Here is a 15,721-nt window from a genome sequence, read left to right on the forward strand (position 1 = left end):
TATCCTGCTGAAGGACGAAACTTCTTACTTTCCCACACACCTGCTCTAAAATCTTCAGGGTATTCACAACTACTTTAAGAGAATTTTAAATGCTTTGGTTAAACATTCAAACCTTCTCCTCTTTGGCCGTTTGTCGTCCTATTTCTCCTGAGGGCAGTGTAACGCGAGCTAAACCAACAAGGAGACTTGATAAAAAATTTTTGACTGTGCAACCTTGAGCAGATTACTTATGTGCGCTAGGCCTGGGATCCTCTTTTATAAACAGGTAAGAGGCATTCCGGGCGCGCTGGGTTATCTACAGGTCACTGTCATCTCTATCAGAGCTGTGATTGTAATTCTTAATACCTTCCTAGTCACTAATTGGACAACTCCTGAACTTGTCCTTTCTCTTCTACCCACTTCTAAGGATACATGACCTGTGCAGTCACTTTGCCCCAACCCTCATCTCTTCTTTCCAAATAAATTCGGCTTGGGAATAGCAAAAGCATCTATCCCTTTAAGATCAGCCACCTCCCGGCCACCCGGGACTCCTTTCCACTCTTCTTCCTTTCACTGGGGACCGTCCTCTTCACACTCAGAATCGGCCACGTACTAAGAGTCGCTTCCAACCAATCAAGAAGCAGTTAGCCCAGGTTTTTGATGGGCATCCACTTGCACCAATTATCTCCAAGCCTTTTCTAGCGCCTCACTTTGAGGGGCGAGGCCAAACATAGAGTGGACCAATCTATTCCAGAGAAGGCATTCGGGAACTGGAATGATTCACGAATAACCTAAGAAGACTCTGGGGAGGGGCATTTTTCATTGGCTATCGTTTCCGGAAAAGGGCCGGACTTCCACACGGAAAAATACAATTTGATTGGTAGGTATAATGTTGACAACAAGGAACGCGTCTGCCTGGCTCGGAGTGGCAAGGCGCACAGCCAATCGCAGAGCAGACGCACGGAACCCTCGCTCAATGGGCGATGTCTGCACAAGGCTGTCACTCAGGTGGCAGTGGCTAAGACGTGGCCGGGCAGCTTTGCTGCTGCGGCGCGAAGTCGAGAGGCGGCGGGGTCCGTGGTGTGCGCTCGCGGTGCTCCGAGGCTCCGAGCAGTGAGACGGGCGGGCGCCGGCGGCAGGGTCTCCATGCCCGCGCGTGGGGCGGGCCGCTGATGGAGCGCGCCACCCGGCCTGGGCCGCACGCGCTGCTGCTGTTCCTGCTGCTGGGCTGGGCGGCGGGGATCTCGGCAGTCGCTCCTGCCCGCCGCTTGCTTGCTCACACGTCGGATACAGCGTTTGGCTTGGGGGCAGCGGCCGCCCCGACTTCGGCCGCGCGGGTGCCTGCGGTGGCTACGGCCGAAGTGACCGTAGAGGACGCCGAGGCATTGCCGGCTGCCGCTGGAGATCAGGAGTCACGCGCGACGGAGCCCGATGACGACGTGGAACTGCGGCCTCGCGGCAGGTGAGAGGTTGGGAACCAGGGTCGGGGCATCTCTCGCAGGGATGTGAGTCACTGCGGACAAAGCAGAGAGCCGCGACACCTTCCTGCCCCGCGCTGAGCGCCTGCCTGGTCCTGGCTGTGGGAGGGCAACGGCATCTTCAAAGGAGGATGAGGGATGCTTGGAGACTGCAACACCCAGCCTAGGGAAGAAAGTAACTTCCCGGCTTTCATTGTTTTCGGGCTTTAACCATATGCCTGGTCCCTTTTACACTCCCACTCCCAAATGTTTGACTCGTTCGGTCCTGATTCTGTTGCGACAGGTGTTTTGAAAAACGACTTTCAAAAGAGATGCCTGCATTTATCCTTCAAATACAAGTCTGTTGTGGCTCCTGGTCGAGGGTTTTGATTTTCTGTTTCTCTAATTGAGATCTGCGGGAACACCTGCATCAGAATTACCAGGGGGATGCTGGTTAAATGGACAGTTTTCTAGGCTCCGCCCCGGTTTTACTAAACCAGACCTTTTCTGGTTAACAACCTGAAATCTGTATGTTGAACAAGCAGTCTCGGGAGCTCTTGAACACACACTAAAGTTTATGGAGTGTGGCTGGGTTCTTCTAAACTGGCACTTCTTTGATATTTAAAGGGGGTTAGCGGAGTTTATTTCAGTTGGATTTCTTAGCCTTATAAACATACAAATTCAAGAGACAAGTTTTAAAGCAATTTTCAAAGTCTGCACGGAATGTAAAATACTTTTTAAAAGTATTTTTCAGGTAGCATGTGTGGAGGAAGTGGCACTATTTAATAGAAAGAATGCTAAAAGATCATTAGGTAAATTAAGAGCTGTATCTAAATTAGAATGTATCTAAGTTTGTAACATAGTAGTTAGTTACTAGATTATAACAAGTATCAGAACCTCGATCTTAGTACCCAGAAATATGGTAAGCCCTAAAATTCTCCATACACCATTTGCATGCTTATATTTAAGAGTTTTTAAGTACTAAAGAATACAATTTTCATCTATCTGCCAGTGGGTGGACTCTCCTGGATGAGCGAACCAGCTGTGCAGAGTAAATTACATGAAGTAGAGTGAACTGTTTTGTTTTTCTTAGAACACACACCTGCAGCAGCAGGGGCTTACTAAAGCTGGGCAGAGCCCTAGGTTCCCTGGGGTTCTGAAGGTAGAGCAGGAAGCCCCTGCCCTTGGAAGGAATATGCAGTCCATTAGTCACGATGAAGCAGAAGGTCTTAACTCTAGGGCAGTTCAAATGAACTGTAGAAAGCAGTACGAAGGAATTGTCATGGGTGAGCCACAGTTTTCTGGTATACGCTGTGTAGGGCAAAGGGGTGAGATAGGTTTGTAGGTAAGAATTTGCTGTGACAGGATAATTTGGTTCTTACAAATGGGTAGAATTCTGAGAGATGGTGAACTTAAGACAGCAAGAAGAATGGGGGTTGGAAATGATAGTGAGACCATTTTGGGGGGTGTGTGTGTGTGTGTGTATGTGTGTATTCCTACCCTAACAGCATTATCACTTGAAATGCGTTAGACCTCCAGAATCAAGTACCTCCTAACTTACTGACCGAGCATCTGCATTGTAATAGATCACCATATGATTTATATGCATATTAGTTTGAGAAATCTTAATCTTGAATAGTCAGGCCTATTTCTCTAGCAACAAGGTTTACTGAAACTTAAGGTAAGGATATTAGTATTATATTCCATTACATGGGATTAATATGAGAGCTATCAAAGCAAAATCTTAGTTCCTATAATTGGTTCTTCATCTCTTGATATACTTGTATAAAGATCAAGCATAGCCAGGCGGTGGTGGTGCACGCCTGTAATCCCAGCACCCTGGGAGGCAGAGGCAGGTGGATTTCTGAGTTCGAGGCCAGCCTGGTCTACAGAGTGAGTTCCAGGACAGCCAGGGCTATACAGAGAAACCCTGTCTCGAAAAAACCAAATCCAAACAAACAAACAAACAAACAAAAAAAGATCAAGCGTTGGTGGCCAGAAAATGATTAACAAACAGGAACATTAAGAGATATAGAGAATCCAGGGAGAAAAGGTAAGGGATGTTGGTCCGGATGCCCCAGAGATGCAGATCATCCGGATTGATGATGCTTGGCGTCATCAGAAGATAGAGAGGTAAGACTTCAGCTTAAGGGCAGGCAGGCAGGTAGCTACAGCGATAAGGGGAAGGTGCCCACAAGAAAGCCCCGGGAAATCTTACAAAAAGCAGCCACACAGCTGACTAGGTTGGAGTACAGGACTAAGTCTGGAAACATTTGGTGATGAGCACACTTAACAGTTTCAGTGAACCAAGGAAGTGATTGCAAAAGGGTAAGGAGCGCTCTCTTCCTGAATCACTCCTGCCTCTCTTCACTGATGGTCTGCCAGGAGGGAGCCTGTATGGACAGGCTGAAAATGAAAGGAAGGAAAGGATGGGGTAGGATACAGGAAAGCCCTATGAGGTGGCTCTTGCTTGTAATCCCCAGTACCCGGCAGTCAAAGGCTTGCTGTGACTTCTGGGTTACAAAGGGGCAGAAAAGAATCTGCTTGCCAATCAGGAGGTCCACTGTCTTCCCTGCTCAGACACAAGTGAAAACAGGAAGTGTGCAGGGAGGAGAGTGTGTGTGATCCCTGCTGACAGGACCGGGTTGTGTGGAATCCGCATGGTGTGAGTGAGTGAGAAGCCGGGGGTGAGTTAGGTTGACAGGAGATAGGTAGTCTGTGTTTTGCCTAAGTGCTCTTCACAAGTCAAAATCTGAAGATATTAGTTCCATAATAATAGAGCAATATCCTGTTTGTTTCAAGGGGAGGGCTGGAGGGGCAGAGCTGAGTTAACCAAGCGTTGATTACAAACAGCTGTGAAGAACTAGGAAGCTTGCAGAAGTGGGGTGAGGGGGTTAAGGTCTGTATTTTTGCACCTTGTCTTTCAATGCTTAGCAAGATGGGACCTACCAAGATTCAGTTCTTCTCTTCCATGATTGGCTTTCATCCTCCTTACCAGTGTCTACACGTTCACTCTGTGTCTCAGGCCTGTGACTGACTGGATAAACATCTTTTTTTTTTTCCAAAAATGTAAACTTGTTTTTCTAGTAGCAGTCTCAGGAAGTTTTCTTCTAAACTTTAGACAGGTAAATGGTATTTCCCCCACCCCACTGAGAAAATTAGGAAGAACACCTCGAACACACACTTAACTATAGATGCTGTTATGTTACCAGCACTACCTCCAGTGTGTGCTAGCAGGTCGCTGTGTGTTACTCACCGCAGTGTGTGTGACTTGCTTCCTCCAGTGTGTTTGGCCTGCAACATGTTTGTTTCCTGCAGTGGGTTGTGCCTGAGAAGTGTTACTTGGGTGTTTATCTTCACACTGAAGACATTTTGAAGTTTTAAAGAACTAATTTAATCTTGCTTGGCACACTCCTTGCAAAGTGTATTTCCTTTTGCCTTGCTTGTTCTCTATACTTCCTAACAAAAGTTATTACTGAACTTGACATTTCCTGGTGTCTTTATACACCGTGCACCTGCTAACAGAAGTTTTGGCTTGAGAGAACATTAAACACTGTTGCAAATGTAAGACGATTTAATAACTCTTTATTTCTCTTTCATTTGTCTTTTCCCAGACTGAGCTGATCTGATAGGAACCAAAGGTGCAGAAAGCTGGTTTTCCTCAGATGTTCCAATTGATAATATTTTCTTAGCTGTCTTAAACCCCACTGGGCCTTTAAATAATGTAGCATCCCTAAATGCTGTGCTAAAGGAGAGCATTGTCAACCGTGTAGGCCAGTCAGGGTTCACTCTTCCCACTCTGGCTATGGAGGTTAACCAAAAATCCAATTTAAAGAACTTAATGTAACTTTGCAAACAAATTGCTGCCAAACTAAACTTACTGGGGGCCAGTGAATGGGCTGTCTTTCCTCTCGGTAGTTTCCTTTGACTTTACTGATGCCTAGACTGAATGTCTGTGACAGTGTGAGGCTGTCCTTTATCTGACCTCAGCTCTGTGTGCTCAGTCTACCAAAGGGTCCTGCCTGTCAGTTGCCGTGAGCAGTAAGTAGAACACGGCCTCTCAATACCAGCTCCCTGCCATCTCCACCTGAGCTTTTTTTTTTCCTTCTTTTTTTTTTTTTTAAATGAAAACAGTATTCATATTGTTATATGTACCTGTTTATACAAATTGTTTTAAAACATTTGGGGGACCATGGGTAACATGAAAGAGGCCCAGAGGTTAACCCAAAACACCAAAGCAAGCAAAGAAAGAAAGAAAACCTACATAAGACCTTAGTAACACATGGGAGAGAATTTTTAAGTTACAGGAGTAAATAAGTAGTTTTGAAAATCCTGTTCTATTTGTGAGTAAATCTTTTGAGTAAACTGTTTCATTGTATAATATGGAAATACTTTGTTTTCTTCAAGTAGCCCAGGTTGACCTTGAACTCATGATCTTCTGGCCTCCACTATGTAAATACCGGGCCTTTTTTTTTTTTTTTTTTTTTTTAAAGACAAAATGTTACATTGTAGCCTAGGCTGGCCCAAGCTCTTGATCCTCCAGAGTCCCTATTAGCAGGATTATAGGCATCTGCCACAATTGTGTGGAAAATGTTTCTATCTTTAAAAGGACTCTCTGTTATCCTTGTGTTACCTGTAAATTTGCTTAAGCTTCTTCAAGGTCTAACTGATATCTCAAAATAATTGCATAGTTGACAGCTTTAGGCATTATATTTGTTTTCACTTGAGGCCTGATTGTTCTTATGATATGCTTAAATATAGGAAGCTTGATTAAAAGGTTTATTTAGTAGATGAGGACTAGGAAGTCAAATCCAATCAGTACTAGTGTTTTTGTATGCAACCACACACTTCCTTTATTGAATGTGTGTTTTGATAGAATATTCTTGGCCCCATAACATTTATATCAAATCACATTTTCAGGTTTGTGAGGCATGTTCACTAGAAGGAAAATAATAGAAAATATTAAAGTAAGCAGTTGTTAATCTGTATTCAATCCAGATAATGCCCTCTGTCACCTGTTGGGACTGTCCACAGGAGATAAGACTCGTTTGCAGGAGTTTAGCATCTACCAGAATCCAGCAGACTTTATGGTCTGTGGATAGATATTCTGAGCAACTTAATCAGAATCAAGGGTTCTTTAAAATGAAATCAGAGCCAAGGCAATATGTGTGTTCATTTGGCCTCGGGTCATTCCTACCTAATTGAGGGCATCATCAAAGCGGTTACAAGATAAATGACACCCTGATGACATTTCTGGAAGAGAAAAAGGCTGCATATTATAGTAGCATAATGGGCAGATTCTCTGAATTGACAGACCAATAGGGTGGGAAGCCTGAAATTCCCCATTCCTGCCCTACGCTTGTCGTGAGTGATCCGAGGCAAGTTCCATTTCTTTCCATCTTTCTCAGCCTCCCTTCCTGTATAATGTGGATAATGCCTTTATATTGAGTATTTAATTTATGTAATAAACATTTCTTTATTTTACTAGGTTGGGTATTGAGAGTAGAGAGAAGCTCAGAGTCCAGCAGAAATCTTTGTTTACTGAATTAACTAGATTGTGGAGATAGTCAGGTATCCTCATAATGGCATGAAGATAAAGAGATTGAGAGTGTCACTGTCATATAATCAAGTCCTTAAATAAAACAGTATCAAGAGTAGGAGCTGCAAAGATGTCTCAGTGGTCCAGAACCCTTGCTGTTCTTGCAGAGTTTCCAGGTTTGGTTCCCAGCACCTAAATGGTGGCTCACTGCCACCTATAACTCCAGTTCCAGGTGATCTGATACACCCTTCTGACTTCCAGGGGTACCAGGCATATATACAGACATACATGCAGGCAAAATACACATGCACATAAAATAAAATAAAATAGTTCTGTCAAAGCAATGTCAGCGGGCAGAGAAAAACTCAGTAGGATAAGACGCTTTGCCATGAAGCCTAGTGACTATACTTGGTCTCTCAAATCCAGATGAGGTGGCACATCTGAAATCCGTGCCCTCCTACATGGAGAAGGGAGGCAGAGACAGGAGAGATACCCAGATACTTGTGGGTCAGCTAGCCTGGAAAACACAGTGTCTCAAAGAAACAAGGGAGACCCTGTTCCAAAAATAAGGTGGAAGGAAAGAACTGACTCCCAAAGTTATCTTGTGATATCCATATGCATATGTATGAGTACACACACATGCACACACACACACACACATAATAGTAATAAAAATTTTAATTTAGAAAAGAAATTCTCTCGGCCACAGTAGGCAACAGAATCACACAAGCAAGGGCACAGTGGGGGTTTACAGTGAATTTAGCAAGATTTCTAAGCCTGAGCTCCCAGATCATTGTGGATCTCATAGGGAATCTCTGAGATCTTGTGGGAATCTGTAGATATCGGGTTTTCAAATAATGTAATGGAATGAGACATTTAATAAAGAAAACACTAAGAAGCCAAGCCTGGTGTGGTGATGTAAACCTGTAATCCTAACACTCAGAGGCAGAGCGACCAGGCATCCAGGGCCATCCTCTGCTATATACAGTGGACTTGAGGCTATAAGACAGACACACAGACAAACACAAAAGAGTGAATTTGCTTTGAACTCAAATTAGGTCAAACCTTAGAAAGTGACTATAGTTATTTCTTTCCAAAAACCCTGAATATTTGGGTTAGTTTTAATTGTTTTCTTAAAGCTGGAAACAATGCAGGCTGCCAAGATGGGTCAGCAGGTGAAGGGGCTTGCCACCAACCCTGACTACATGATCTCCATTCCTAGAACCCACTTGGTGAAAGGAGAGAACCAACTCCTGTAGGTTGACCTCTCACCTACACAGTTCAGATCTCTGCACACAAAGACTACCCCCAAACAAACAAAATAAATGTTAAAAACAAAAACCAGAGTCTAAAGCACTTAGCAAATGAAATATTTGCAGACAGGGTGAAAACTGAATTAACAAAACAACCTAGTTGAAAGACTGGAACCCCCGGGGGTGTGCCTGTTGTCACAGATCGAGAGAGGTGTGAGGAGAGGGGATTAGCTTGGCACAAGAGACTGAAAGTAAGGTTAGGAAAGTATACAGGAGCCACACTGCAAAGCAGTGGGCACAGCAGAGAAGTTCATCCGAGCTCCACTCTGGAAGCAGACTCATCAGAAAAGCCAAGAATGGTCCTGGGCCAGAAAATACATCAGAGGGCTTTTGAGATCTTCTGTTCTAGAGCCAGGCAGAGGCAATGAAGAACCAAATGTAAAGGCAGCTCCAGAAATATAATCAAGAGCTGTGTTACAGAGCTGTGATTGTAATGTCTCAAGATGGCGAGAGACCAGGTGGTGATGTGTGCATTATATGTATGATGGCAGAGTGGGTGGTTATAGTGTGAAGAGAGAAAGAAGTGGGAGGAAGACGTTGGCTTTCTGAATGCCTGAATTCCTGGTAGGGGTGGAGCCTGCCGCTGAGCTATGGTAAAAGGGATGGTGAACTAGGTACCATGAAGGTTTGTTTGGAGAGAGAACTGTGGGCTTTGGTTTTCCAGGAAAAGCGTGCAGCACAAACAGTACCTGCTAGGAAGAGATGGGGGCTGTGGGAATGACAGTGTTCTTCTCTGTGGAACCCTTGATAAGGAGGATGGACCACTGAAACCCGAAACCCTTCCTGGGGGTAGCTGGAGAGATCTGGGACAGTGCTCGTTGGGAATCCTAAACATGCTCTGCTACACTGAAGAAGCAGTGCTTTCAGAAGTGGGTACAGATCATGTTCTAGCGAGTCACAATTTCTTTTCCTCCTCTGTTGCAAGTCACTTGGTACAGCTGAGCTTAGTGTGAAATTCACCCTGGATGCCATGCTAGCCTTTAACAGTTTGTAATAATTTTTATGGTCAGACAATTTGGGTTATATTGATCTAGGTGAAATAATAGGCAGTTCACAATTGCCTGTAACTCCAGGTTCAGGGCTTCCTACTTCTTCTGGCCTCCAGAAGCACCACAGACATGTGACCTACACGTACAAAACAAATAGACGCACATACTACACGGTGGTATTCTGTCTAAGCTCCACACCACGCTTACCTGGCAATCTCGCCTGCTACGCGGGAGGCCTGGGTTCGATTCCCGGCCAACGCACCAATGAAAGGGGCTTAAAAGAGAGAGGAGGGATTTAGGGAGTGTGGCACAGCGGTGTGGGGGAAGGGGCTGCCTAGGAGGGCCCATGCCCAGGCACCTCTAACCCCTGAGGGACCACATGCACACAGACATGGTATAGAATAGAGTTTATTCAGGGCAGAGGATGGGAGTTAATGGTATAGTAGAGGTAGAGAAAGGCAGAGAGAAGAGAAGAGAAGAGAAGAGTAGATAAGTGGAGGCCGGCCATAACCACGTGGAGAGAAGGGGGAGGGGAGGAGAGCCTAAGAGGGGCAGAGAGGTGAGAGTGTGATGAGAGAGCGATGAAAGAGAGGGAGGAGGGGCAAGTAGCCCCTTTTATAGTGGGCCAGGTCTATGGGGCGGGGCATACCTGGCTGTTGCCAGGTAAGTGTGGGGTGGAGCTTAGACCGAATACTAACACTACACATAAATAAAAATAAATCTTTTTTGCCTGGCGGTGGTGGCGCACGCCTGTAATCCCAGCACTCTGGGAGGCAGAGGCAGGCGGATTTCTGAGTTCGAGGCCAGCCTGGTCTACAGAGTGAGCTCCAGGACAGCCAGGGCTATACAGAGAAACCCTGTCTCGAAAAAAACCAAATTAAAAAAAAAATCTTTTTGTGGGGCAGAGGGTAGGGGTTGGGCATCTGGGTCTCTGTGTAGCCTTGACTGGCCTAGAACTCAGTATGTAGACCAGGCTGGCCTCAAACTCAACAAGGACACTAGATGTCACCTTCGGACGTGCACAGGGAACACATATACATGCCAAATAAATATGTAAGTAGAAATTATAGAAAGTCAAGCTGAGTGAGAACAAAGGCAGAGCCGTGAACACGTGTACTGACTCTGACTCCCAGGCCCTACCTGAGAAGTCTTGGATTCTTGAATAACTTAAGGGTTTTCATAGTGTTTGAAGTAGTGCATTCATGGGGAGATAAATGCCTTTCTGTTCTCCCCCTTTTCCTCCCTCGGTCCGATGCCTGTGTCCCCTCTGTCCCCTCCTTATCCCTGCCAGAGCTCTTTGGCTTGTGACCGAGTCCTGCTGCTTGCTGCTCTCCCAAGCAGGGGCAGCGACATGCATCCATGACTATAATTCGGCGATCTACAGAATATCTTGTCTGCATTGTCCCAGTGATGCGTCTCAATTCCAGCTGTAGCACGAGTGATGGCCAACTTGTCACACACCCCAGCCTATAACACAGAAGATTGATAGGGTTTGCTTTGTTTCATTTTTGAAACACTCACAGAGCACTCAGGAGGCCTAGGCGAGGCTCTCTCGGCCTTAGGAGTTCTAGACCAGCTTGGACAATAGGTAGAAAGTTGAAAAGGAACTAGACTGGTCCTTTTCTGTGGTTTGTCATCTGAAGTTATGTGGCAAAATTCTTATTTTCACAGGTTAGTTAAAGGCTTGCCACTTTAAAGTCCAAAATAAGAAATTTAATGGATAATTTGGTGATTACCTTTATCGTGTGTGTGTGTGTGTGTGTGTGTGTGTGTGTGTGTGTGTGTGTTTAGACAGGGTTTTACTATGTAGCTCAGGCTGGCCTTAAACTTAGTATGTTGCCCAGGCTGGGTTTTTAAAGATCCTTCTGTCTTCTGAGTGCTGGGATCATGGGATGTACCAAGATACCTTACAAATTGTGTTGTGAGAGACTTCAGATGGATTTATATTAACTTATTTCCCTAATTCCCTGACTAACTCATAGCTTTGCTTTGTGCATATTGTATATCAAATGCCACACAAAGAGTGAAGTTGTGCCCCATAATTCTAACCAGCAATGTAATTATATATATTTGGAATTAGCATGGTCTTTTAAAAAGATTTAAATTTTGTTATGTGTTTGTTTTGTGTGTATGTGCTTCTGCAATGTGTGCTTGAGCACACACGTTTGAAGATGAGTGACAACCTTCAGGAATTAATTCTTCCTGTACCATATGGGTCCCAGGATGGTGGGCAAATCATGAAGCATCTTTTACCAGCTGAGCCCACCACACCCTCACATGGTTTTTAAAGCTGGCAAGTAAGCCCAGCAAATTCCTAATGTTCCGCTAGGAACTGAAACCAGTTCAGCTGAAACCAGGGTCCAACTCTTTCTTTCATCCAGTGTGCAGTTTATACAGTCTGCTGTGTATCTAGGATATGTGCCCCATGCAAAAGAGATACTAGCGGTAAGGAAAATCATTCTGTTTGCACATTTGAAGGACTCACAGAGTAGTCTTAACTTTGGATACATCAACTTTGATATATCCAAGAAGCCTGTTAGGTAACTTCATTATAAGACAGATGTGTGTGTTGAGGGGAGAGGCCTAGAGCCAGAGATAAAAATTGGGAATTTCTGCAGTCAAGTTCAATTCAGTTCCTGTCCTGTCATGATGGGAGCTGGCCCAAGTGGCTGCCACAGCAAGTTCTGCTGCTCATGGGCCCTGGGTCCCCAACTCTGGGACCTAGGGAGAAGTCTGGTTGCAGACATTGCATGGAAAAAAAATTTGGGGAATTTCCAGTACAGAGATGTGTGGCTGGGATCACCAAAGTAGTTAAACATAGGGAAAAACTATTTTAAGAGACTAGAAAGATTAAAAGGAACCAGAAAATGGAACTGAAAAATAGGATCATAGACTTGAGTGAAGAATTTTTTTTTCGTTTTGCAAAATTTTTATAACTACATAGTTTCCCCTCTTTCCTTTTCTCTCTCCAATTCTTCCCTATGACACACACACACACACACACACACACACACACACACAGTCCTAAATATATAAATACCTGTCCAGTCCATGTTAAGTTACTTCTGGGTGTCAGGGCTGACTACTTGGTATTGGATGATCAGTTGGTTGTTGGGGAGCTCTTCCCAGGAAGACATTCTCCCACTCTCAGCATTCCACAGTTGCTGGTAGCTTTTTCTTTAGGGTTGAAGCCCTTCAGACTCTTCCCCCTCCCATATATCATGCCCGTTGGTGTCATCTTTGTGCAGGCTTTGTTGAGGCAGGCCTGTTGAGACTTCAGGGGTGTAGCTTCTGTGACATTTCTAGGAGATACAATTTCACAGCAAACTTCCTGTTCCTCAGATTCTTACAAACTTGCCACTTCCTCTTCTGAAATAATCCCCGAGCCTTAGGAGTTATTATGTAGATGCTGTGCTTGGGACTAGGTACCACATGACCTCATGATCACTTGTCCTGTGCGTTTCAGTTGCTTGTGGTTTTCTGCAATGGTCTCTGCCTGTTGGGGGCGGGGAAGGGGGAGCAGGCCCTAGTGGCACATGCTTTTAATTCCTGATGGATCTCTGAGTTGAAAGCCATCCTGGTCTACAGCTTGAATTCTAGGACAGCCAGGGCTACACAGAGAAACCCTGTCTTGAAAAAGAAAATTAGGAAAATAACCAGGCATAGTGGCACATACTTTAGTACCAGTATTCAGGAAACAGAAGCAGGTGGGTCTCTGAGTTTGAGACTAGACAAGTCTACGTAACTTGTACAACCTGTACAAGTCCTGTACAACCAGGGTTATATGACTACTTAGACCCTGTCTCCATAAGCAAACCAGCAAATTAGGAAATAGGCATCTTAGAAACCACATAGAGAGTATGTTTCAAGAGTTGAGGTAGGGGAAAGGGTTGTTGGATGTATATGTGAAGTATAAAAATTAAAAATATATATATTTCACTAAGTACAGGACTGATACTTGGCCCTGAGTGTTTGTCACCGTAAAGGTTAGTAGTGACTCCAGTAAGAACTGCCTGAGTATGTGGGAGTTTGGTTGTAAAGAGCAGTAAGTAAGGGACTGGAGGGTAGATATGAGAGACTGGTTTGTTTACTCTTAACCGCTGAGCCATTTCTCCAGCACAAGAGTGGTTTGTTGCTCGTTTCTGCTTGATTTAGTACTTGGACTTTTGGAGTTCTTTGAGAGGGGGCTATGAAACAGGACCCCTTAGTAGGCCTTAAGCTCTTAATTCTCCTGCCTCGGCCTCCCAGACGCTGGGAATATAGGCTTATCCACCAGGCCTAGCTAGTTCTGATTTAAAGATGGAGGGGATTACAGCAGATTGAACCCTAGTCTTGTGTAACTGGCTGCTCTAGTAAAGTACCATAGGCTGGGTGTTTAGAAACAACTGAAGGACGTTTTCACAGTTGTGGATAAGAAAGAGAGAGGTGAGGACAAGATGCTAGTAAGGGCAGTAGGATCAGGAACGTAAACCTCGTGCAGCCAGAGATGTAAGAGCTGAGGCAGGGGAAAGTGTGTATGTAATGTAACTAAGTAAGTAAGTAAATAAATAAGTAAGTAAGTAAATAAATAAGTAAGTAAGTAAATAAATAAATAAAAAAAAGGGTTTGTTTGTTGGGGGTCAAAGAAGAGGAAGCGAGCAGGAGGTAGAAGGGCTGGTGGTTGTGACATGTTTGAATGTGGTCCTGACAGTCAGGGATCTGACAGGAGGGGCTGGTGCAAGGTAGACATGGTAAAAACTCAGAGAACTGAGGTGAAGTATGTAAACTCTTACATACTTCCGTTCCAGCAGCTAAACTCTTCCAGGAAAAAGCAGGTGACGTTTGTAAGGGAAAGCACAAGACCATTAGGAGAGATGATGGATGGGACAGTCTGGTCCTAGTAATTTTGAGAGAGAAGTGGAAGAAAATGAGCCAGAAGTAGCAAAGAGATAAAAATCTGGTCATCAAGAGTCTTGATAGCAGGAAGTCCTCTCTTCCATAGAGAAACATTATTCTTAGAGTAAGTTCTGGGAAAGACAGCATCAGAGTGAAAGTTTAGGGAGGGGCCGGGGCCAGGGTCAGTCAATAAAGGCCTGATGTATAAGCAGGAGGACCCAGGCACAAGCCCTTTGTGGTGGTATACTACTGTAATCCAGAACCCCTGGGAGGCAGAGGCAGGGAGACCCCTGTGACTCTGACCTCCACACGGATGTTCATATGTGCACATACAAGGAAGTTGGGGGAGAAGGCGGAATGGACCTCAGGAGGTGGGGAATGGGAACAGGAGAGGACTCAGCCAGGGGTGTTTCCATCTTCACGGTGGTGTGGAAGGGAGACCTAGGAATTGGGAGCTTTTCATCAGAGACTTGAGCAGATAGAGGGCATAGTGGAGTTAGTTGACCTGCACTAGAGTCAGATCAGCAAGACCATCAATGTTGAGGGGCAGGGGCCCCCCACTTTTCTTACTGGTGGAACCAAGTTTCTTTCAGAGATGAACTAAGGACGAGATGTCTTAGATTGCATTCCGACCTTGTTCTGTTCATTTTTCACTTACAGGTCCTTAGTAATCATCAGCACTTTAGACGGACGGATCGCTGCACTGGATGCTGAGAATCATGGGAAAAAGCAGTGGGATTTGGACGTGGGGTCTGGTTCCTTGGTTTCATCTAGCCTCAGCAAGCCAGAGGTAAGAAAACTCAGGTTGCGGTGAGAATCGCTGCCGTGTCTTGTGAAGCCCGAGCGAAGAGCCTCAATTAGAGACTTCAGACCCTTCACCCCTCTGTAAAGTGGGTGGATGACAGCACCCGCTTCTTAGGATCGCTGCAGGCACTGAATGTGTGAATCATAGAAGTAATGATGATGGATAACGTGATCACCATAGGATCGCCAAGAAGCAACTAGTGGAAGATTTCTAGTTAGAAATCCATGTTGCAGAATCCTGTGCTTTGTTATTCTCTACGTTCTTATGTGTTGTACATCCGAATTTTCTTTTTTATATGGCAGGTCACTTTAAAGTGTGAGTGTGTGTGTGTGTGTGGGTGGGTGTGTGAGTGTGTGTGTGTAGTTAGAGTGGAGGAGGTGGGCGGGGAGAAAGACCCAAGCACATAGGCACACACGAGCCATGCTGCACATGTGGAGGTTGTAGGTCAACCGTGTGGAGTCAGTTCTCTCCTTCCACTGTGGGTTCGCAGGATTGAACTCCAGGCATCACATCAGGCCTGTGTGGCAGGCGCTTTTACCCACTGAGTCCTCTCACCAGTCCTAAATGTACCACATTTCATTGAATTTTATTAATTGCAGAAAATTTGTACTTCCTAGTTATGAGCTCTAGAGTATGGCGAGCAACAGATTCAGACCATGCTTCCCAAACTCCTCTGACTCCGCCCATAGCAGTGAGTTCTTCCTCAGTGGGATGGAGAGAGGCCTAGAGGAAATAAGCTTATTTTTCAGTATTTAATCTTGCCT

The 15,721-nt window shown here is 45.0% G+C and overlaps 1 protein-coding gene and 1 non-coding gene across 3 annotated transcripts in view; both read left to right on the plus strand.

Annotated features, from left to right (window-relative positions):
- Positions 1–911: 911 nt before the first annotated feature.
- The window catches only part of Eif2ak3 (eukaryotic translation initiation factor 2 alpha kinase 3), a 61,432-nt gene continuing 46,622 nt past the window's right edge, over positions 912–15,721 (plus strand). For both annotated transcript variants that reach the window (XM_052173880.1, XM_052173882.1), the window contains exons 1-2: positions 912–1,441; positions 14,813–14,942. In XM_052173880.1, the coding sequence (XP_052029840.1) occupies positions 1,152–1,441; positions 14,813–14,942 (420 nt within the window). In that variant the 5' untranslated portion in view covers positions 912–1,151. The remainder of the gene's footprint in view (positions 1,442–14,812; positions 14,943–15,721) is intronic.
- LOC127679517 (small nucleolar RNA SNORA5) lies at positions 11,891–12,026 on the plus strand. Its single transcript, XR_007976819.1, has one exon. It is a non-coding gene; the product is annotated as a small nucleolar RNA SNORA5 (small nucleolar RNA).

This window comes from Apodemus sylvaticus, chromosome 2 (genome assembly GCF_947179515.1).
Source record: "Apodemus sylvaticus chromosome 2, mApoSyl1.1, whole genome shotgun sequence".
NCBI lineage: Eukaryota > Metazoa > Chordata > Mammalia > Rodentia > Muridae > Apodemus > Apodemus sylvaticus.